Source organism: Sorex fumeus, unplaced genomic scaffold, assembly GCF_029834395.1.
Source record: "Sorex fumeus unplaced genomic scaffold, SorFum_2.1 ptg000330l, whole genome shotgun sequence".
Lineage (NCBI taxonomy): Eukaryota > Metazoa > Chordata > Mammalia > Eulipotyphla > Soricidae > Sorex > Sorex fumeus.
Genome location: NW_026606386.1, coordinates 85,001 through 105,953, shown reverse-complemented (window position 1 = coordinate 105,953; position 20,953 = coordinate 85,001). Strand labels below are relative to the sequence as shown.

Here is a 20,953-nt window from a genome sequence, read left to right as displayed (position 1 = left end):
CAGCCACCCTTGTCCACTTCCTTCACGGGCGTCTCTTCCTCAGCCCTACGGGAGCAGGGGTCCTGAAAACGCCCGTGGGGATGAGCAAAGCCACAGCCCGGCGGTGGCGACTCCATCCCCCCCTGCCTGGTCTTGCAACCGCACCCTGCAAATCCACGGCCGGTTCCTGGAATTGGTGGTGGGCACCCTCGGCCGGGGGGTGTCAGTAGACTTGGACGTACGTGGTCTTGGAGTCTGCGCCCATCACGTTCCTCGCGGTGCACCTGTACACGCCAGAATCCCTTGCAGTGACGTGCTGCAGGGTGGAGGGCGCCCTGCGGGTTGGAGCAGACGGTGGCCAAAGAGCCGCGCCTGGACGCCGGTGGTCAGCCGAGCCCCGTCGGGCAGTTCCCAGGCCAGCTCAGCCCTGGGCAGCGCCACGGCCATGCAGGGCAGCTTCACGCTGGTGCCCGGCTGCGCGTACACCACGGGGGCGGGCCTGGGTGGTGATGCGCGGGGGGTAGGCGATGACGATCGACCGGGAAGGTGGTGACCACCGGGCCGCCTCCACCCGTGTCCACGCGGCACACGTAGGTGCCCCCGGTCGAAGACGGAGGCGTCTTGCACGGTGAGGGTGCCGTTGTCCAGCGCGGGAGAAGCGGCCCTGGCTGTGCGGACTGTCTAGAGTGAGGCCGCTGGGCAGTGTCCACGACAAGCTGGGCTGCCCGCTGAAGCCGTGCATGCCGCCCACACCCGTTCGACCCACGCTGGCCCCCATTCCGCTCTCCGGCACGCTACAGTGCAGCTTGAGTGTCTCCCCGTGGGCGATGGTCACCACGTTGCGATATTGGGGACCGTGGGTCGGGCTGAGCCCGACCTTGAGGGCCACCAGTCTCTCGGCGTGGCCGGCGGCGTTGCGTGCCAGGCAGCGGTAAGCCCCGGCATCGGCGGCCGCCAGCCCACTGATGTGCAGTCGCCCATCCGCGGCCGCGTGGTAGAAACGGCTGAGACGCTGCCCGGCCCGGAGCTCCGTGCCGTTGGGGAGTAGCCAGTGGCGGGTGGGCGGCGGGCGGCCGTGTGGCTGAGCAGTTGAGGCTGATGGTGTGTCCCGCCAGTGCGGTGATGTCCTCGCGGCTGGGGTCGCTGAAGGCGGGGTTTCTGGGCTGCGTCCAGCACCGTGAGCTCCACCAGCATCCTGGCCTCTCCGCCCTCGTTGCGGCCAATGCAGACCAGCTGCACCGCGTCGCTCGGCCGCGGGCTGCGGATGTCCAGGGTGCCGTTGCGGTGCACGGTGATGCGGTTGCCATAGTAAGGTGCCGGCAGCACCACGCCCTCCGGGAAGGCCCAAAGCACGCGGGGCGTGGGCACGCCCTCAGCCCGGCAGTCGATGAGTTTGCGGCTGCCGCCGGTGGCCACCTCCCGCACGGTGGTGACGGCGTTGGGGTGCCCGTTGATGGTGGGCGGCTGCAGCTGGACGTGCAGCCACACCGTCTTGCGGTCCTCGCCCGCCGCATTGCGCACCACGCAGGTGTAGTTGCCGCTGTCGGCGCGGCGGGCCTTGTGGATCAGCAGCGTGCCGCGGGCGTCGATGTGGTACTTGTCGGAGGACGCCGGGATGCGGCGGTGGCTTGGAGAGAGCCAGGTGAGCAGCGGGGCCGGCTCGCCCTGGGCCTCGCAGGTGACCACGGCCGCGTCCCCGTACGGGACCCGCAGCACCGAGTAGGTCTTGTTGCGGATGGCAGCCGGCAAGCTCAGAAGTCGCACCCGAACCCGCATCTCGTCCCGGCCGGCCTGGTTCTGGGCGAAGCAAGTGTAGTCGCCCTCTTCGGCCGGGCCCACCTCGTTGAAGTAGAGCGTGCCGTTGTGGAAGACCACATAGCGCTTGGCACGGCCGCCGGCCGCCCGGCTCTGGCCAACACCACCACCACCACGGTCACCGCCACTTGGCTGGTCTGCCGGCATGGCCGAGTTCACCAAGCTCCCGTCGGGGAGGCCCCAGGAGATCTCGGGGTTGGGCAGGCCGCTCGCCACGCAGTCCACGCGCAGGTCGGCGCCGATGGGGACCTGGCGGTCGGCCTCGTCGCGGGGCACGATCCTGGCGGGCTCCGTCAGCACCTGCACCCGCACGGCGGCGAAGTCGTCGCCCGCCGGGTTCCGGGCGACGCACAGGTAGTCGCCGGAGTCGCGTTCCGTCACCGAGGTCAGCAGGAGTGTGCCGTTGGCCAGGACCTTGGCGCGGGGCTCCGGGCTGAGTGGGAGGGGGCGAGAGGAGAGGAAAACGGGGTGGTCAGAGTGTGCAGGGCAGGCGTTGTCCACCTGGATGCTCCTTCCCGTCCACACCCCTCCCGTGGTGCTGGAGCTGAGGGTCCCTTATCCCTGTACTGCTAAGGAGAAGCGTCCCGAGTCACATCCTTGATTTGCTGCAGGTACATGTGTCCTCAAGGACCAACCCTGGGGCTGGAGCGATAACACAGCAGGGAGGGCGTTGGCCTTGCATGTGGACAACCCGGGTTCGATTCCCACCATCCCATAGGGTCCCAAGCACCGCCAGGAGCAATTCCTGAGTGCATGAGCCAGGAGGAACCCCTGTGCATCGCTGGGAGTGACCCAAAAAGAAAGAGAAAGAAAGAGTGGAAAGAAAGAAGGAAGGAAGGAAGGAAGGAAGGAAGGAAGGAAGGAAGGAAGGAAAGGAAGAGAGAGTGGCTGGAGTGATAGCACAGCGGGGGTCGGGTTCGATTCCCAGCATCCCCTGGAGTCCCCCGAGCACCGCCAGGAGGAATTCCTGAGTGCATGAGCCAGGAGGAACCCCTGAGCATCGCCGGGTGTGACCCAAAAAGTAAAGAAAAAAATAAAGAACAAATTCTAGTTCTTTGCATGTATCAGGCATGCTCTAAAGGGGCAGTGGGTCCCACCTTCCCATCCTCGCACCCTCAGCCACACCCACAGTGCTCCCTGAGTCCAGAGGAGGAGGAAGCCCTGAGCACAGCTGGTGTGAGTGCCAAGACGCAAAGGGATTGGTTCAACAAGCTCTCCAGCTTTGGCTCAGAGCATCTCAGCCCCGTCCTGCGGCTCTGTGATTTCCAGGATGTAGGTAGGATACGGAGGGTTCTGCATCCTCTCAATCAATCAATGCATCAATCGATCCTTGTGGAAGTTGTTGATTGACATTGGGATAGTCTCCTCCTGTGAGGGAGGCGGACATGGGCACAGCTCCCGGGCAGCAGGGAGAGAGAGGGAAGGTGCCCTGGGATGGCCTTTGTGCGGAGAGTGAATCAGTGAACACACAGTTTCTCTGCAGACGCAGATGCAGACTTGTATGCTCCCCCACTGCCCTGCGGTGGTTATCTGCGATAGAAAAACTTTGCAGGGGGCTGGGGAGATGCGTCTGGGGTCCCCGTTGCAAGGCTGGAGCCTAGAGGCTGACTAAATCCTGAGCACTCTCTTCCACTCTTCCACTCTCGGACCGAGCACCCAAGTTGGCAGCTCAGGACCATGCCCAAAAACAAAGGAAACAAAGCCAAGAAAAAGGGAGTTAGGAGAAATATTTCTCTAGCTGTCCATTCACCACCAAACGGCAGCTGGTTCCGGGACAGAGATACAACAGTCCCAGGGAGACACAAGTCTTGCAGTTTGGCACTGAGCGTGGTTCAGAGACCACCCCTAGAGGGGCTTGGAGGACCCTGGACATGGTGCCAGGGCATCTGCATGCAAGGCAAGCATCTCCTCGCTGTGTTGTGTTCCCAGCCCTAAGGGGAGGGGACTTCCTCTGCACCTGGTCATAATCCCAACAGCTGGTCTTCTTTCTTAGCACCTTCTCAGCACACAGTGTCTTTTTTTTTTAGCCATACTGGGGACTCCCAAAGCTTTGGAAAAGCAAAAAAAAACAAAACAAAGCAAAAAAAAAAGCTCTGGATAAGAAGAAGAAGAAGAAGAAGAAGAAGAAGAAGAAGAAGAAGAAGAAGAAGGAGGAGGAGGAGGAGGAGGAGGAGGAGGAGGAGGAGGAGGAGGAGGAGGAGGAGGAGGAGGAGTTGAGGAGGAGGAGGAGGAGAAGGAGGAGGAGGAGAAGGAGGAGGAGGAGGAGGAGAGGAGGAGAAGGAGAAGAAGGAGAAGGAGGAGGAGGAGGAGGAGAAGAAGAAGAAGAAGAAGAAGAAGAAGAAGAAGAAGAAGAAGAAGAAGAAGGAGGAGGAGAAGAAGGAGAAGGAGGAGGAGGAGGAGGAGAAGAAGAAGAAGAAGAAGAAGAAGAAGAAGAAGAAGAAGAAGGAGGAGGAGGAGGAGGAGGAGGAGGAGGAGGAGGAGGACCCTGGAGACACTGGTGGTGGGAACTGTGCCCGGGTGGAGGGAGGGGGGTTGGAACCCTGTAGGACTGAAACCCAATCAGGAACAGCTTTCTAAGGGTCTATCCCATAATGATTCAGTAAAAAAGATTAAAAAATAAAATAAACTACCCTTAAAATACCAACAGGTGAAAGGAGGGAAACGGATATAGATGATCACCTTTCAATATCTGTATGGCAAATCAGAATGCCCATCAGGAGAGAGAGAGGAGGAGGAGGAGAAGGAGGAAGAGGAGGAGGAGAAGGAGTAGAAAAGGAGGAGGAAGAGGAGGAAGAAGAGGAGGAAGAGGAGAAGAAGGAGATGGAGGAGGAGGAGAAAGGGGAGGAAGAGGAGGGAGAGGAGGAGGAGAGAAGGAGGAGGAGGAGGAAGGGGAGGAGGAGAGGGAGGAGGAGGAGGAAGAGAAGAAGAGGAGGAGGAAAAAGAGGAGGAAGAGGAGAAGGAGATGGAGGAGGAGGAAGAGGAAGAAGAGGAGGAGGTGGAGAAGAAGAAGAAGAAGAAGAAGAAGAAGAAGAAGAAGAAGAAGAAGAAGAAGAAGAAGAAGAAGAAGAAGAAGGAGGAGGAGGAGGAGGAGGAGGAGGAGGAGAAGGAGGAGAAGGAGGAGGAGGAGAAGAAGGAGAAGAAGAAGAAGAAGAAGAAGAAGAAGAAGAAGAAGAAGAAGAAGAAGAAGGAGAAGAAGAAGAAGAAGCAGACGAAGAAGCAGAAGCAGAAGCAGAAGCAGAAGCAGAAGCAGAAGCAGAAGAAGAAGAAGAAGAAGAAGAAGAAGAAGAAGAAGATGATGACGACGACTACGACGACCTTCCACAGAGGCACACAGGGGGTGGAGTGTGGGGAGTGATGGGAAGGACCCGGGGACACTGGTGCTGGGAAATGTGTCCTGGTGGAGGGACGGGGGTTGGAACCCTGTAGGACTGAAACTCAACCATGAGAAGCTTTGTAGCTGCGTGTCTCAAGGGACCAATTACAAAAAAATAAAAATCAGGTCATGGGAAACTGGGCATCTCCTGATGTTTCTTAGAAACCGACGGAAGCAGGTGAGATAGTGCGTAGGGCGTTGTTGGCCTTGCAGGTGCCGATTTTCATTTGATCCCTAACACCGCGTCTGGTCCCCTGCGCCTTTCAGGAGCGACTCCTGAGCACAGAGCCAGGAGCAAGAGCTGGAGCACCTTGGGGCCCCAGCCGCAGAATGCAGTGCTCTCAAGCCAATGCTCTGTGTTCCCTCCTCATGGGGGAGGCAGCTTTAAAGTGCCCGGTTCGGCCCAGAGTGAGAGAGGAACGCGCATTCCCCGTGTGTCCCACCTGCCCGTGCGTGCGCAAGGAACTGCGGGTGCAGGTAGTGGAGAGAAAGAAGTGCGCTCCCTGGCACACAGGTGCGGTGCGTGCGCGTGCCAGCCGCGTCGGTGTGTGCGCAGGCGAGTGCCAAGTGTCTACCCCGAAGCGCGCGCTGTCCCAGGCCCAGGTGCGGTGCGCCCGTACCAACAGTGCATGCAGAAGTGGGCCATCTCGTGCCCAGCTGTGGTGTGCGCTTGCGCGCGTGGGCCAAGTGTCCACCCCGAAGCGCGCTCTCCCAGGCCCAGATGCGGTGCGCGCGTGCCAAGGGCGCACGCAGAAGCGGGATGTCCTTTGCCCAGCTGCGGTGTGTGCGTGGCGTGTGCCAAGTGTCCACCCTGAAACGAGCTGTCCCGTGCCCAGCAGCGGTGTGCGCGCGTGTGTGCCAAGTGTCCACCCCAAAGCGCGCTGTCCCAGGCCCAGGTGTGGTGCGCGTGCGTACCAAGAGCGCACGCAGAAGCGTGCTGTCCCGCGCCCAGCTGCGTCGGTGTGTGTGCGCGCGCGTGCCAAGTGTCCACCGCGAAGCGGGCGCTCTCCCAGGCCCAGGTGCAGTGCGCGTGCGTACCAAGAGCGCACGCAGAAGCGCGCTGTCCCGTGTCCAGCTGCGTCGGTGTGTGCACGCGTATGTGCCAAGTGTCCACCCCGAAGCGGGCGCTGTCCCAGGCCCAGGTGCAGTGCGTGTGCGTACCAAGAGCGCACGCAGAAGCGCGCTGTCCCGTGTCCAGCTGTGTCGGTGTGTGCACGCGTATGTGCCAAGTGTCCACCTCGAAGCGGGCACTGTCCCAGGCCCAGGTGCAGTGCGCGTGCGTACCAAGAGCGCATGCAGAAGCGCGCTGTCCCGTGCCCAGCTGCGTCGGTGTGTGCGCGCGTGTGCCAAGTGTCCACCTCGAAGTGGGCGCTGTCCCAGGCCCAGGTGCAGTGCGCGTGCGTACCAAGAGCGCACGCAGAAGCGCGCTGTCCCGTGTCCAGCTGCGTCGGTGTGTGCACGCGTATGTGCCAAGTGTCCACCCCGAAGCGGGCGCTGTTCCAGGGCCAGGTGCAGTGCGCGTGCGTACCAAGAGCGCACGCAGAAGCGCGCTGTCCCGCGTCCAGCTGCGTCGGTGTGTGCGGGCGTATGTGCCAAGTGTCCAGGCCCAGGTGCAGTGTGCGCGCGTACCAACAACGCATGCAGAAGTGGGCCATCTCGTGCCCAGCTGTGGTGTGCGCTTGCGCACATGTGCCAAGTGTCCACCCCGAAGCGCGCTCTCCCAGGCCCAGGTGCGGTGCGCGCGTGCCAAGGGCGCACGCAGGAGCGGGATGTCCTTTGCCCAGCTGTGGTGTGTGCGCGGCGTGTGCCAAGTGTCCACCCTGAAGCGAGCTGTCCCGTGCCCAGCAGCGGTGTGCGCGCGTGTGTGCCAAGTGTCCACCCCAAAGCGCGCTCTCCCAGGCCCAGGTGCGGTGCACGCGTGCCAAGGGCGCACGCAGAAGCGCGCTGTCCCGTGCCCAGCTGCGTCGGTGTGTGCGCGCGTATGTGCCAAGTGTCCACCCCGAAGCGGGCGCTGTCCCACGCCCAGGTGCAGTGCGCGTGCGTACCAAGAGCGCACGCAGAAGCGCGCTGTCCCGTGTCCAGCTGCGTCGGTGTGTGCGGGCGTATGTGCCAAGTGTCCACCCCGAAGCGGGCACTGTCCCAGGCCCAGGTGCGGTGCGCGTGCGTACCAAGAGCGCACGCAGAAGCGCGCTGTCCCGCGCCCAGCTACGTCGGTGTGTGTGCGCGCGCGTGTGCCAAGTGTCCACCGCGAAGCGGGCACTGTCCCAGGCCCAGGTGCAGTGTGCGCGCAACCAAGAGCGCACGCAGAAGCGCGCTGTCCCGTGCCCAGCTGCGTCGGTGTGTGCGCGCGTATGTGCCAAGTGTCCACCCCGAAGCGCGCGCTGTCCCAGGCCCAGGTGTGGTGCGCGTGCGTACCAAGAGCGCACGCAGAAGCGCGCTGTCCCGTGCCCAGCTGCGTCGGTGTGTGCGCGCGTATGTGCCAAGTGTCCACCGCGAAGCGCGCGCTCTCCCAGGCCCAGCTACGGTGCGCGCACGCACGTGCCAAGCGTCCACTCACCTGTAGAAGGCGTCGGCCGTCTGCTTGGAGGGCAGCCGCCAGAGAATGCGCGTCCAGGGCTCCCCGGACGCGCGGCAGTGCAGGCGCAGCGTGGCCCCGTAGCGCACGTCGGTGCGCTCGGGGGAGGCGCTGGTGATGCGCGCCTGGGCGGCCGCCGCGCGCTCCACCTGCAGCCGCGCCGTCCTGCGCGCGGTGCCCACCAGGTTGGCGGCCACGCACTCGTAGCGGCCGCTGTCGCGCGGCGCCAGGTGGCGGATGAAGAGGGTGCCGTTGGGGAAGACGAACAGGTGGCCGCGCACGAACTGCGAGGGGCGTACGTGGGTGCCATCCGGCAGGACCCAGCGCACGCTGGGCGGGGGTGCGGCCCGGGCCGTGCAGTGGACGTGCAGGCTCCGCCCGGCGGCCACCGTGATGTTCTCCCACGCGTCCTGCTGGATGACCGGGGGCAGCGCGGCCACGTGCAGCCGGATGGCCAGGCTGTCCGCCCCGGCCGCGTTGCTGGCCACGCAGCGGTACACGCCGCGGTCGGAGAAGGCGGCGTCGCGGATGGACAGCGTGCGGTTCTCGTGCAGGGTGACCCTGCCGTCCACGCCGGGGCCCGAGCGCCACGCGCGGCCGTCGGGGAAGAGCCAGGAGATGTGCGGGGCCGGCGTGCCCTGGGCCAGGCACTGCATGGACACCGAGTCGCCCAGGTGCACGGTCACGTCCTGCAGGCGCGAGGCCAGGATGTGCGGTTGCTGCGTGACCACGGCCAACTGGACGCTCCGCCTGTCCACGCCGTGCAGGTTCTGGGCCGTGCAGGTGTACTGCCCGCGGTCCTGGGGCTGGGCCCCGCGGATGACCAGGGTGCCGTTCCTCAGCACCTCGAAGCGGCCCACCCGGGTGCTGGGGGTGATCAGGGCACCTGGGGAGCAGAGAAGGACGCGGGTATCAGCACCCAAAGGTCCCCCCAGGGCGTCCCAGGCCTGCACCGGGGTCCTGCTAGGCTGGGCGCACACGCCCGATTCCACCCCACCTCCAGGCCTGGAACGGGGACCTTTGGGTGCAGGCTGGCCCTTGCATGCACCAGGCAGTCAGTTGGGGTCCCATGGAATGTTCTGGAAGATGCCAGGAGTTTCCACATCACCCCCTGCACCCAGATGCCCGCCCTCTTGGGAAATGAATCTTTTTTTTTTTGCATTCTAACCCCCTCTTCTGCTCTGACATGAACATCAGGCCCAAAATTGGACCGATGGGGGTGGGGGGTGCACTAGGTAATCGGTCTGGGTTCCATGGAATGTTCTAGAAGGTACCGGGAGTTTCCCCCAGGTGCCCTACCTTTTGGGAGACAAATCTTTTTTCCATTCTAACCTCCTTCAGCTCTGGCATGAACATCAGGTCCAAAATTAGGCAGAGGGGATGTGGGAATGTTCTGGAAGGTACTAGGAGTTTCTGCATCATCACCCCCAGGTGCCCTCCTCCTTGGGAGACATTCTAACCCACCTTTCCTCTGACATGAACATCAGGTCCCAAATTGGACAGATGGTGGCAGGGGGATGCACTAGGCAGTCGGTCTGGGTTCCATGGAATGTTCTAGAAGGTGCTGGGAGTTTCCCCCAGGTGCCTTACCTTTTGGGAGACAAATCTTTTTTTCAGTCTAACCTCCTTCTGCTCTAGCATGAACATCAGGTCCAAAATTGGACAGATGGGATGTGTGTGTGTGTGTGTGTGTGTGTTTGTGTGTGTGTGTGCGCGCGCGTGCGTGGGGCGGGGGGATGCATCAGGCAGTGCATGGAATATTCTGGAAAGTGCCAGGAGTTTCTACATCATCACCCCCAGCTGCCCTCCTTCTTGGGAGACAGATCTTTTTGCATTCTAAACCCCACACCCTCTGCTCTGACATGAACATCAGGGTCCAAATTTGACAGATGGGGGTGGTGGGTACACTAGGCAATCGGTCAGGGTTCCATGGAATGTTCTAGAAGGTGCTGGGAGTTTCCCCCAGGTGCCCGCCCTCTTGGGAGACAGACCTTTTTTGCATTATAACCCTTCTCCTTTCTGACATGAACATCAGGACCCAAATTGGGCAGATGGGGGCGGGGGGATGCACTAGACAGTTGGTCTGGGTTCCATGGAATGTTCTAGAAGCTGCCAGGAATTTCTACATCATCACCCCTAGGTGCCTTCCATCTTGGGAGATAGATTGTAACCCCCCATCTGCTCTGACATGAACATCAGGCCCAAAATCGGGCAGATGAGGAAAGGGGAGATGCACCAGGCAATCAGTCTGGGTCCCATGGAATGTTCTGGAAGTTTCTGGGAGTTTCCACATTATCCCGCCCCCCCCCCCCAGGTGCCTTCGCTCTTGGAAGAGAAATCTTTTGCATTCTAACCTCCCTCCTTCAGAATTGGGCTGAGGAGGGGCAGGGGATGCACCAGGCAGTCCGTCTGGATCCCGTAGAATGTTCTAGAAGCTGCTGGGAGTTTCCCCCAGGTGCCCTCTCTCTTGGGAGACGCATCTTTTGGTATTCTAACCCCTTCCTTTCTGACATGGACACCAGGCCCAAAACTGGGCTGGGGGAGGGAGGGAAGATGCACCAGGCAGTTACTCTGGGTTCCATGGAATGTTCTGGAAGCTGCCAGGAGCTCCCAGGAACTGTGCTTGTTGGGAGACAAAGCGTTTTTGCATCCCGCCCTCCCTCCATCCTAACTAATGCACAAGGCCTCAAATGCTCGAATGGGGTATGGGACATCCCTGGCATGCACAGGTCAGTAAGCCTTTGTTCTGCGGAATGTTCTGGAAGGTGCCGGGAGCTTCCAGGTACCCTGGGCTCTTCTGATAGTTCAGACACAAATTCTCCTTTGCTGACTCCTCCTTGGTGTGAGTGCCGTGGTCCAGAAGTTGCGGGGTGTATACGTCTGTGTGTATATGTGTGTGTATGCGCATGTAGGTGTGTGGTAGTGTATGTCGGTGTCTGTGTGTATGTTTGTGTACATGTCTACGTGTATGTTCCTGTGTGTGTGTATATACGTATATACATGAACGGGTATGTGTGTTTGTGTCTGTGTGTGTATATATGTGTGTGAATGTGTCTGTGTGTGTCTGTGAGTGTAAGTGTGTAAATGTGTTGTAAATGTGTGAATGTGTGTATATGTATCTATGTGTGCATGAGTGTGTATGTGTATATATGTGTATTTGTGTGTACATATGTGTATGTGTGTATATATGTGTGTGTTTATGTATATAAATGTGTGCATGTGTGTGTATGTGTGTATGCATGTGTGAGTGTCTCTGTATGGGTGTATGTGTGTGCATGTGTGTAACTGTGTGTGTCTGTGTGTATATGTGGGTGTAAGTGCATGTATATAGATGTGCATGTGTGTATGTGTGTGCATGTGTGTGTATGTGCCTGTCTGTGCCTATATTTTTATGTGTGCTCATTTGTGTGTACATGTGTATATGTGTGTGTACGCAGACTCATCCCTAAGTCAACCAAGAGAACTGCTCTGTGTCCAGCTGGGCGGTGTGCCCACTGTCCCATTTGCAGGCCGGTGGGGACGTCTCCATTGCGACAGCCGTCAGCTTCTCTCATGCCCTGCTGGAGCTTCCAGAGGTGTCTGTGACCCCCCAAGAGTCCATCTTAACTGACTGCAGGGGGACATCAGGGATGCTCAAGGACCGGCCAGTGCGTCTGCTGTACCACTCATGCCACCTGCCAGGAACCCTTCACCTGGAAACCACCTCACTGGTCCTCCATTGTGAAGCTCTCAGAAGCCAACATGTCACGGAAGCCACGGCTTGTCACATGTCGGGACCAGAGGCTTGGAGTGTTCGGCTCCAGAGCCAACAAGCTGGGAGCACACAGTCCCATGAACCAGCCCCATCCGTACTCAGAGAAAACCGTCTGTTTTCTGCAGAGAATCCCCCCAGTGTGCAGTTCCCTGCTGGCCATGCTGAGAACCCCCCAGTGTGCAGTTCCCTGCTGGCCATGCTGAGAACCCCCCAGTGTGCAGTTCCCTGTTGGCCATGCGGAGAATACCCAGTGTGCAGTTCCCTGTTGGCCATGAGGAGAATCTCCCCAGTGTGCAGTTCCCTGTTGGCCATGCGGAGAATCCCCCCAGGGTGCAGCTCCCTGTTGGCCATGCTGAGAACCTCCCATTACGCAGTTCCCTGTTGGCCATGCAGAGAATCCCCGTGTGCAGTTTCCTGTTGGCCATTTGGAGAATACTCCCAGAGTGCAGTTTCCTGTTGGCCATGCAGAGAATTCCCCCAGTGTGCAGTTCCCTGTTGGCCATGCAGAGAATTCCCCCAGTGTGCAGTTCCCTGTTGGCCATGCAGAGAATCCCCATGTGCAGTTTCCTGTTTGCCATTTGGAGAATACCCCCAGAGTGCAGTTCCCTGTTGGCCATGTGAAGAATCCCCCCAGTGTGCAGTTCCCTGTTGGCCATGTAGAGAATCCCCCCAGAGTGCAATCCCTGTTGGCTATGCGGAGAATCCCCCCAGTGTTCAGTTCCCTGTTGGCCATGCGGAGAATCCCCACAGTGTGCAGTTCCCTGTTGGTCATGCCCTGAGCACCAATGAAAGACCAATTTTCCCATGTAACTGCAAATTGTGCCAAATCGGGAGACTTGGGAAAGAAGACTCAGCCGGGCTGGCACAGAACTGGGCACGTGGGGCACCGTTCACTCATGGTTTATGCCTCAGTTTCTCCTCGGGGCTCTGCAGCTGTCATCCCTCGCCATCCAACTACACAACCCCTGCCTCATTGCCACGGTGATGCACCCGCCCTGGGCACCCGGGTCTGCCAGGGCACACGCCATGCCTCTGGGGTTGCTTGGAAACCAGGCACTGCCCACTGCGTCCAGCCCAGCTCAACTTGGAGCATCCTGAAGAACCGGGAAACCTCCTGATGTTCAGACTTTCTACCCATGCACAGCCAAGGGCCCCGCATCGTTCACGGAACACAGTGATCTGTTGTGAGTCACTGTGAAGAGTTGTGAGTCTGCCCCAGCCCATCTGGTGTCCATGGGCCCAGGACATTCTGCAACGCAGCTTCTGTCCACCCCTGCCCGGAACCCAGTGGCACCCAGCCCGGCTTTGTCCTTGGATGGCCGAGCTTGAGCCGCTCCTAGACTCCAAACCCTTTCAGCAGTGTCCTGGCTGCCTTGCTACCTCCTGTCTGCACCCAGTTCCTTCCCTCGCACCCCTGAGGCTGCACTTGGTCCCCTCTCTGGCTCCCCGGGCCCCATAAACTCACCTGTGGACACTTTGGTCCAGGTGACCAGGGGCTCCGGCTTCCCGGTAGCCTGGCAGGGCAGGGCCACTTCTCCATCGGCCGAGACGGACGCCGTGTGCGGGAACTGTGTGATGATCTGAGGTTTCTCCCCAGCCGCCCAGAACGGGGAGGCCGGTGCTCCGCCAGGGGAGACGACTCGGAAGCCCCCCTGGGGGCCATTTCTGGAGGGCTGGAAGGGAGGTGTCGGGGGGCTTGGAGGCGGTCTCTGGGTGCGGGTGGATGGGGGCCGGCTGGTGCTGGTGGTGGCTGCAGTTCTCCACGGAGGTGCCGGGGGCCCCAAGTTCAGGTGGAAAATGCTCTGCCCGAGGACTCTGGGGTGGACGCTGGGGCCGGGTCTCCGAGGAACTGAGGTTGGGGGCCGAGAGGTGGCCGGGGGAGTCGGGGGCGTCCACCGGAGAGACGGGAATGTGACGACGGACTCGGCGGGGAATGCAGGTCTCTGTCGGGGCGGAGGGCGAGAGCCGGCCACGTCCGGGAGTTCGTTGCTGGGCTGGAACACGACGCTGGTGCCCGCCGTGGCCACGCGGGACCCTTTCCCGGGGGTCTGCGGGCGCGCCGAGGGACCCCGTGGCGGGGGCACCCCGGGGAGCCTGGGCGTGGGGAACTGTTTGTTCAGCCACGCCCAGGGCGGGTAACCGGAGACTCTGGGCTTGGTGGTAACCGTGCGCCACGGAGGGAAGGGGCTGGGGGTGCCCCCGTAGGAGGGTCTCAGGGTCACCCTAGGGGGGACGAGGCCAGGACGCCTCGTTGCCAGGGGTCTCACCGTGCCGCCTGGGCCGGCGGGACTCGCCGGGGGTCCCGGCTGTGTCTTCGGGACGCTCTGCAGTGCCGGGGTGGTGGATTTGGTCTCTGCGGCGTGGCCGGCTGTGGGGAGGGCCGTGGGGGCTGCAGGTGTTTCTCGGGGGGCTCCCTGGGGTGGCAGTGTCCCTTTGCTCCCCCGGTCTTCCTCTGGACGCTGTGTCCAAGCCCCCCTGTGCGGTGAGGAGTGGGTACTGAATGCACCATGAGGTTGCAGCTCAGATGCTGGGTGCCACGCGGTTCCCAGGTCCACGGGGGCGCCCCAAGGACGCTGCCGAGCTGGGACAGTGTCCGGTTTCTGTGAGGACCCGGTGGGGCCAGGGAGGGGCCGTCCAGGGCCGTCGGTGCTGGGCCCAGCTGCTGGGGCAGCCAGGGAGGTTGAGGTCACGGGTGCGACGTGGATGATTTGTGCAGAGTTGGAACTGGGGAGAACGGGCTCCCAAGACGGGCGGACAGGACTGTCTGTCTGTGCAGCTGTGGATGCAGTGAAACTGGAGGCTTCTAAAAAGCCGGTGGGAGGGGAGTCTTCTTCCTGGGTGGTTGCGGATGCAGAGCCCAGCGGGGTGGATGGGACGCCCGACACGGTTCCCACTTCTGTGGCTAACTTGGGACGCCCGGTGCGGGCGGACAGCCCAGGACTCAGCCCAGGGCTCTGTGTTCCGTCAGCTGGGGGCCCGGCTCCGTGCCGGACGGGGGTGGAGAGTGGGGGCTCCCCCCGGGAAAGGCCCCATGTCGGGGGTGGCCCGAGGTTGCCGCTGTGCCTCGTACTGGCTGTGCTGTCAGGAGCGGGAAGCGTCATCGGCCTGGTCACGGTTAAGAGGATGGTAGGAACTGTGACCGGCAGCAGCGTCGTGGTGAAGGATGTGGCAGGGGTTCGTGTTGCCATGGTGGTGGGGGGCGGAGGAGGCCGTGTGCCATGGGGAGTCACGGTTTGGGGTCTCCTCGTGGCTCTCGGGGTCGTGGTTGTGGCCGAGGAGGAGGAAGAGGAGGAGGGAGAGGAGGAGAAGAAGAAGGAGGAGGGGAAGGAGGAAGAGAGAGAGGAGGAGGAGGGAGAGGGGGAAGAGGGAGAGGAGGAGGGGAATAAAGAGGAAGAAGAAGAGGAGGATGGGGAGGAGGAGGAGGAGGAGGAAGAGGATGGGGAGGAGGAACTGGAGGATGGGGAGAAGGAGGAGGAGGAAGAGGAGGGGAAGGAGGAGGAAGAGGAGGAGGAGGAGGAAGAAGAGGAGGAGGAGGAAGAAGAGGAAGAGGAGGAAGAGGAGGAGGCGTGCATGGTGGGCCCCCGGCTCTTGGGGGGCCGCCTTCCGTGCTTCCTGCGTGTCTTCCCCCTGTTACTGTGTTCCGCGGGATGCTGCAAGATCCTCTCTGGGGTGGGCGAAGCCCTGGACGCCCCATGTCCCCAGGTGTTAGCGGTTGTCGCTGGGGGTTGGGTGGGCACGGTTGGGGGGTCCGTGGTGGTCCTCGGGGCGGGTCTGTGCTGCCTCCTCCTCCCGCTCCCGCCCTGTGACCGTCTTCGAGGCGGGAGACCAGCAGGCGCCTGGAGACGGCCACTGGTGGCTGGGTCTCTCCCCGCCGGGCTGGCTTCCGTCCGCGCCTCACTTTCCCTCCGCGGGGTGTGCGGCGGCTCAGCTGCGGTGGGCAGTGCCTCCTCCAGTCCCCGCTGGGAACTGTGTGTCCCCTCCCAGGGCTGTGTTGTTGCAGCGACCGTGTCCGGCTCTGATGTCCAGGACTTGGTGGGCCCAGGGGGCGGTGGTGAGGAGCGGGCGTCATCTGCGCGCTGTGGGGGGCGTGAGTTGTCCTGGGTGGACGCGTCCACGGCGGGTTGTGAGCTGGGCGGCTGCATGGGGCTCTCGGCCCATGGGGCAGCCACCAGCGGGGACTCGGCCGTGCCCGGCGGCAGAGTTGGGGATGCGGAGGTGGGCACTGCACCGGGTGCGGAGGAGCCCTCGGTGTGCGTGAGCCGGGTCTGGACATGTGTGTCCACACTGTCTGGCGTTTGGCTAGGAGGAGGCGGAGGAGGAGGAAGAAGAGAAGGAGAAGAAGGAGAAGGAGAAGAAGGAGGAGAAGGAGAAGAAGAAGAAGAAGAAGTAGAAGAAGAAGAAGAAGAAGAAGAAGAAGAAGAAGAAGAAGAAGAAGAAGAAGAAGAAGAGGAGGAGGAGGAAGAAAAAGGAGGAGAAGGAGGAGAAGAAGGAGAAGGAGGAGGAGGAGGAAGAAGAGAAAGAGGAGGAGGAAGAGGAGACCGTTCGAACGTAGCCGTGTTCTCCTCTTCCTCTTGACCATGAGCATTGGTGGACACAGTGACGGCGATTCCCGGGGCAGTGCTGTTCACGGTTTCCTGCTCCCACATGGACACATCCATCCCGGACACATCCTCCTCCTCCTGCTCCTCCTCCTCCTCCTTCTCCTCCTCCTCCTCCTCCTGCTCCTCCTCCTCGGCCACGAGGGCCCCATCTGCCGACGCCTCCACAGGGCCAGTCGTGCCGGGCACTTCGTCCAAGCTGGGCGTGGTGGGTACCGGTGACGCCTCGGCCGTGGCAGGGACCAGGGTGCCCTTGGGGGCCGTGCGTCCTCGCACCCGGGCCAGGATGTCCGCCCACTGCTGCGGGTGGATGGACTTGCTGGCCATGCTGCCCCGGCGCCGAGACTCGAACGCCCGCCGGCTCTCGGCCATGTGACCATCCGGTTGCTTGGCCGCCGCCGCCGCCGCCATGGCCCAGGGCTTCATCTTCCGGCGCCCCTTCCTGCCGGCCGGCAGCCGGGCCTCATCCTTCGCGTGCAGAAACAGTTCCTGGTCGTGGGCGTGCAGCAGGGAACCTCTGGTGGACGGCGTGTCCTCTGGGCTCAGCCCGGAGCCTCCTACATCGTCCAGAGACTCGGTTCCTGCCCTGCCGCCAACTGGGCGCCGGCCCCTCTTGGAAGCTCTTCTGGAGGAGGAGGAGGAGGAGGAGGAGGAGGAGGAGGAGGAGGAAGGTCCTGGGCGGCTGACCAGAACTTCCACGGTCATTCGGTCTTTCCCCTGTGGATTGACAGCCAGGCAGGTGTAGTAACCCGCATCGGCGGGTTGCAGTTCCGGTATGATCAAGGCACCGTGTCCATCCACGAAGGTGCGGGAACCATTGGCTTTGTGCTGTACCATGCGGCCACCGGGCAACACCCAGCTGAGTTCTGCATCGGGCACGGCTCCCGGGGCCCCGCAGGGCAGGGTGAGCCGCTCCCCCCGCTGCTTCCGGACTTTTCCGCCTGGCCGGGCCCCGGCCGGCTGCACCAGGACACGGTGCACCAGCTGGTCCGTCTCACCCGGCACCTGCGCCAAGCAGCGGTAGAGGCCGGAGTCGGCCCTCCGCGCCCCCCGGATCCTCAGCCCGCCGCTGGGGAGGACGGAGAAGCGGCCGGCGGGGTCCTGGTACGGCGCCTTCAGCACCGAGCCCCCCGGCAGGACCCAGGACAGGGCCGGGCTCTCGGACGCCTTCACGTTGCAACTCAGTTGACAGGTAGCGCCCTCGGCGACCGCGTGGGCCGTGGGTCCCGGCTCGATCATCACCCAGCTCGGGCCGGTTCCCCGTGGCTGCGCGTCCTTGGCGGGCACTGTGAGGGCCAACGGCGAGGAGTACAAGAGCCGGACCCGGTTGGCTGAGCTCTGCCTGCGGTTCAGCTGTAGATGCAGTGACGGTTGCAGTATCCATGCCGGCTCGGCCACAGCGTGGGCCCGGACGCCCGTGTAGTAGAGGGCGTCGGCGTCCGCGGCGTCCTGCAGGTACTGGCCGGGCTGTGCATCGTCCCGGCGCATCTTCACAGGGACCTCGCTGTAGTAGGCGATGAGTTGCCACAACTGCTCGTACTTCTCCCGGGTCATGCCGCACTCCAGCTCCATGGTCACGGTGCCGTTGACGTCCAGCTCGGCCGCCTCTGTCTGGTTGAGCTGGACCTGCTCCAGCCGCGGGGGCCGCCGGACGCCGCAGGCCAGTTGCACTGTGTTCCCGTGGGCGTCGCTCATGTTGAAGGAGATGGTCCAGCTCGCAGACGGGAGGGCGGCGGCGTCTTCCAGGTCCTCTTCCTCGTCGTCCTCCTCCTCCTCTTCCTCTTCCTCCTCAGTTTCCGGGTTGTCCCGGGTGTGGTTGAGCCTCAGAGGGGACTCGATGCGGGGCTTGTGGCAGACCAACGCCGAGAGCTTCTGCAGTTCCCGGGTCCTCAGCGCCCGGGGACTGGAGCAAGCGGGACACACCTGGCCGCCCTCCAACGCTTTGTCCTTCTTGCATTTGAGGACCCCTACGGGGGAGAGAAGTCAAGGCCGGGGGGGCCCGTGAGTACGTGGCCCCGGGGGAGAAGGTCTCACCCCTGCCATCATCCCTCCTTCATTTCCCAGTTCCCTCACTCCCTTGTTCCTCGTTTCCTTCTTCGCACAAACCTAGTGGTGACACATCCACGATGCACCAAGTTAAGGACGCAGACCTGACTCTGCAGTGTCATCTCATTAAAACACAAAGACTTGGGGCTGGAGCGAGAGCCCAGCGGGGAGGGCGTTGGCCTGGCACGCGGCCGACCCGGGTTCGATTCCCGGCATCCCCTAGGGCTCCCCGAGCACCGCCAGGAGTCACTCCTGAGTGCAGAGCCAGGAGGAACCGCTGAGCATCGCCGGGTGGGACCCAAGAAGTAAAAAAAAAAAAAGACTCTCTCAGGGTCAGATTGCATTTTCATGCATCTAACTATGATTTGTTTTTTCAAATTTCTGGCCCCACGTAGAGGCCACCGAGGCCCAAGAGAGCAAGAATCTGGAATATCTGGGGGACATCAAGTCACAAAATAGGAAACTGAACACCCAAGAATGGCTGAGATTAGTACCAGGAGGTTCACTCCATGGCTTGGAGGCCAGCCGCACACGCTAGGGGAAAAGGCAGCTCAGATAGAGAAGGGAGCACCAAGTCAAGGGTGCTGGGAGGATCCTCCCAGGATGGGAGATGCATGTTGAAAGTGGACTCTAGACCGAACACGATTGCCACTCAGTGCCTCTCTTGCAAAACACAGTGCCCAAAAGGAGAGAGAGAACAGAAGGGAATGCCCTGCCACTGAGGCAAGGTGGGATGGGGGGGATGGGGGATGGGAGGGATACTGGGACCCGTGGTGGTGGTGGAAAATGGGCCCTGGTGGAGGGACGGGTACTCGATCATTGTGTAACTGAAACCCAAGCACAAAAATTTGTGAGTCTACAACTGCACCTCATGGTGTTGCACTAACAAAAATTAAAAATTTTTAAAAAAAAGAGTCTGGAATAAGCCCCGAGCACTGCCAGGTATGGCGCAAACAGTGACTGAGTGTTTTGAGAAGTCCGTAAAGGCACACACACACACAAAAATTAACACCTTGACAACAAGAAGGACTATGCAGCAGGTAAGAAGCGGCTGGTCTCTTGGGTCCATCCCTGGCAGCTAGCAGAGTCCCCCCAAGGATGTCCAGGAGTGAGTGACCCCTGAGCGTCAGCAGAGGTCGACTCCCCCCCCCACCCAGTGTCCTGAGGACTGGCGAAAAGCCCTGGATACACAGACCCAGGAATACCCAGATTCACACACAACACACACACACACACACACACACCATCTATAGGAACACGTTTTCACCGACACTGATCCAAGCCATGCACACACACGTCTACGCCTTCACACGCACACAGACACACGGATGTTTATGCAGACACAGAGATGTGTGATGCGTGAGAACACATGTACACCAGAGACCCAAGCACACATGCAGACACACACACATATATATATACGCTTATACAAACATAGGCACACATATGGACAAATGCGGACATGTGAATGAATATACATGCCTGCTCACAGACATGTAGACACAGGCATATTATACCCAGAGACACACATGCGTGATGCATGAGACCACGTGTACACATGCTTATACCCAGAGACACACGCATGATGCACGAGACCACGTGTACACCAGAGACCCAGACATGCACTTACAGGCATATGTCAACATAAGACCCATACACACATGCCTATACAGATGCAACTCACACGTGCATGGATAGACATACGGATACACACACGCATGCATGTATGTGCATGGTCAAGCACACGTGAACAAACACACATGCACTCACATATATGCATGCTTATACAAACATAGGCACACATATTGACAAATGCATACCCATGAGTGAATATGCATGCCTGATCACATACATGTAGACACACGCCTATACCCAGAGACACACGCGTGATGCATGACACCACGTGTACACCAGAGACCCAGACATGCACTTTCAGGCATCTGTCTGTACAAGGCCCATACACACATGGCTATACAGATGCAACCCACACGTGCATGGATACACGTATGTATATACACACAGGCATGCATGTATGTGCATAGTCATGCACACGTGAACAAACACACATGCAGACACACATATATATGCATGCTTATACAAACATAGGCACATATACGAACAAATGTGGACACATGAATGAATATGCATGCCTGCTCACAGACATGTAGACACATGCTTATACCCAGAGAAACACACGCGTGATGCACGACACCACATGTACACCAGAGACCCAGACATGCACTTTCAGGCATCTGTCTGTACAAGGCCCATACACACATGCCTATACAGACGCAGTCCACATGTGCATGGATACACATACAGATACAGACACGTGTGCATCATGTATGTGCATAGTCATGCACACGTGAACAACCACACATGTACTCACAAACATGCATGCTTATACAAACATAGGCACATTTACGGACAAATGTGGACACATGAATGAATATGCATGCCTGCTCACAGACATGTAGACACACGCTTATACCCAGAGACACACACGTGTGATGCATGACACCACGTGTACACCAGAGACCCAGACATGCACTTACATACATATGTCTGTACAAGGCCCATACACACATGGCTATACAGATGCAACCCACACGTGCATGAATACACATATGGTTACACACATGTATGCATGTATGGGCATAGTCATGAACTTGTGAACAAACACACATGCACTCACATACATGCATGCTTACACAAACATAGGCACATACACGGACAAATGCAGACACGTGAGTTAATATGCATGCCTGCTCACAGACATGTAGACACATGCTTATACCCAGAGACACACATGC

The 20,953-nt window shown here is 60.4% G+C and overlaps 1 protein-coding gene across 1 annotated transcript in view; it reads right to left on the bottom strand.

Moving 5' to 3' along the window:
* Positions 1 to 202: 202 nt before the first annotated feature.
* The window catches only part of MXRA5 (matrix remodeling associated 5), a 41,294-nt gene continuing 20,543 nt past the window's right edge, over positions 203 to 20,953 (bottom strand). Inside the window, 14 exon segments of the mRNA XM_056109612.1 lie at positions 203 to 310; positions 313 to 477; positions 479 to 514; positions 516 to 578; positions 580 to 624; positions 626 to 1,054; positions 1,056 to 1,127; positions 1,129 to 2,227; positions 7,725 to 8,628; positions 12,962 to 13,719; positions 13,764 to 13,971; positions 15,395 to 15,795; positions 16,219 to 16,719; positions 16,765 to 18,061. Coding sequence (XP_055965587.1) covers positions 203 to 310; positions 313 to 477; positions 479 to 514; positions 516 to 578; positions 580 to 624; positions 626 to 1,054; positions 1,056 to 1,127; positions 1,129 to 2,227; positions 7,725 to 8,628; positions 12,962 to 13,719; positions 13,764 to 13,971; positions 15,395 to 15,795; positions 16,219 to 16,719; positions 16,765 to 18,061 — 6,086 coding nt within the window.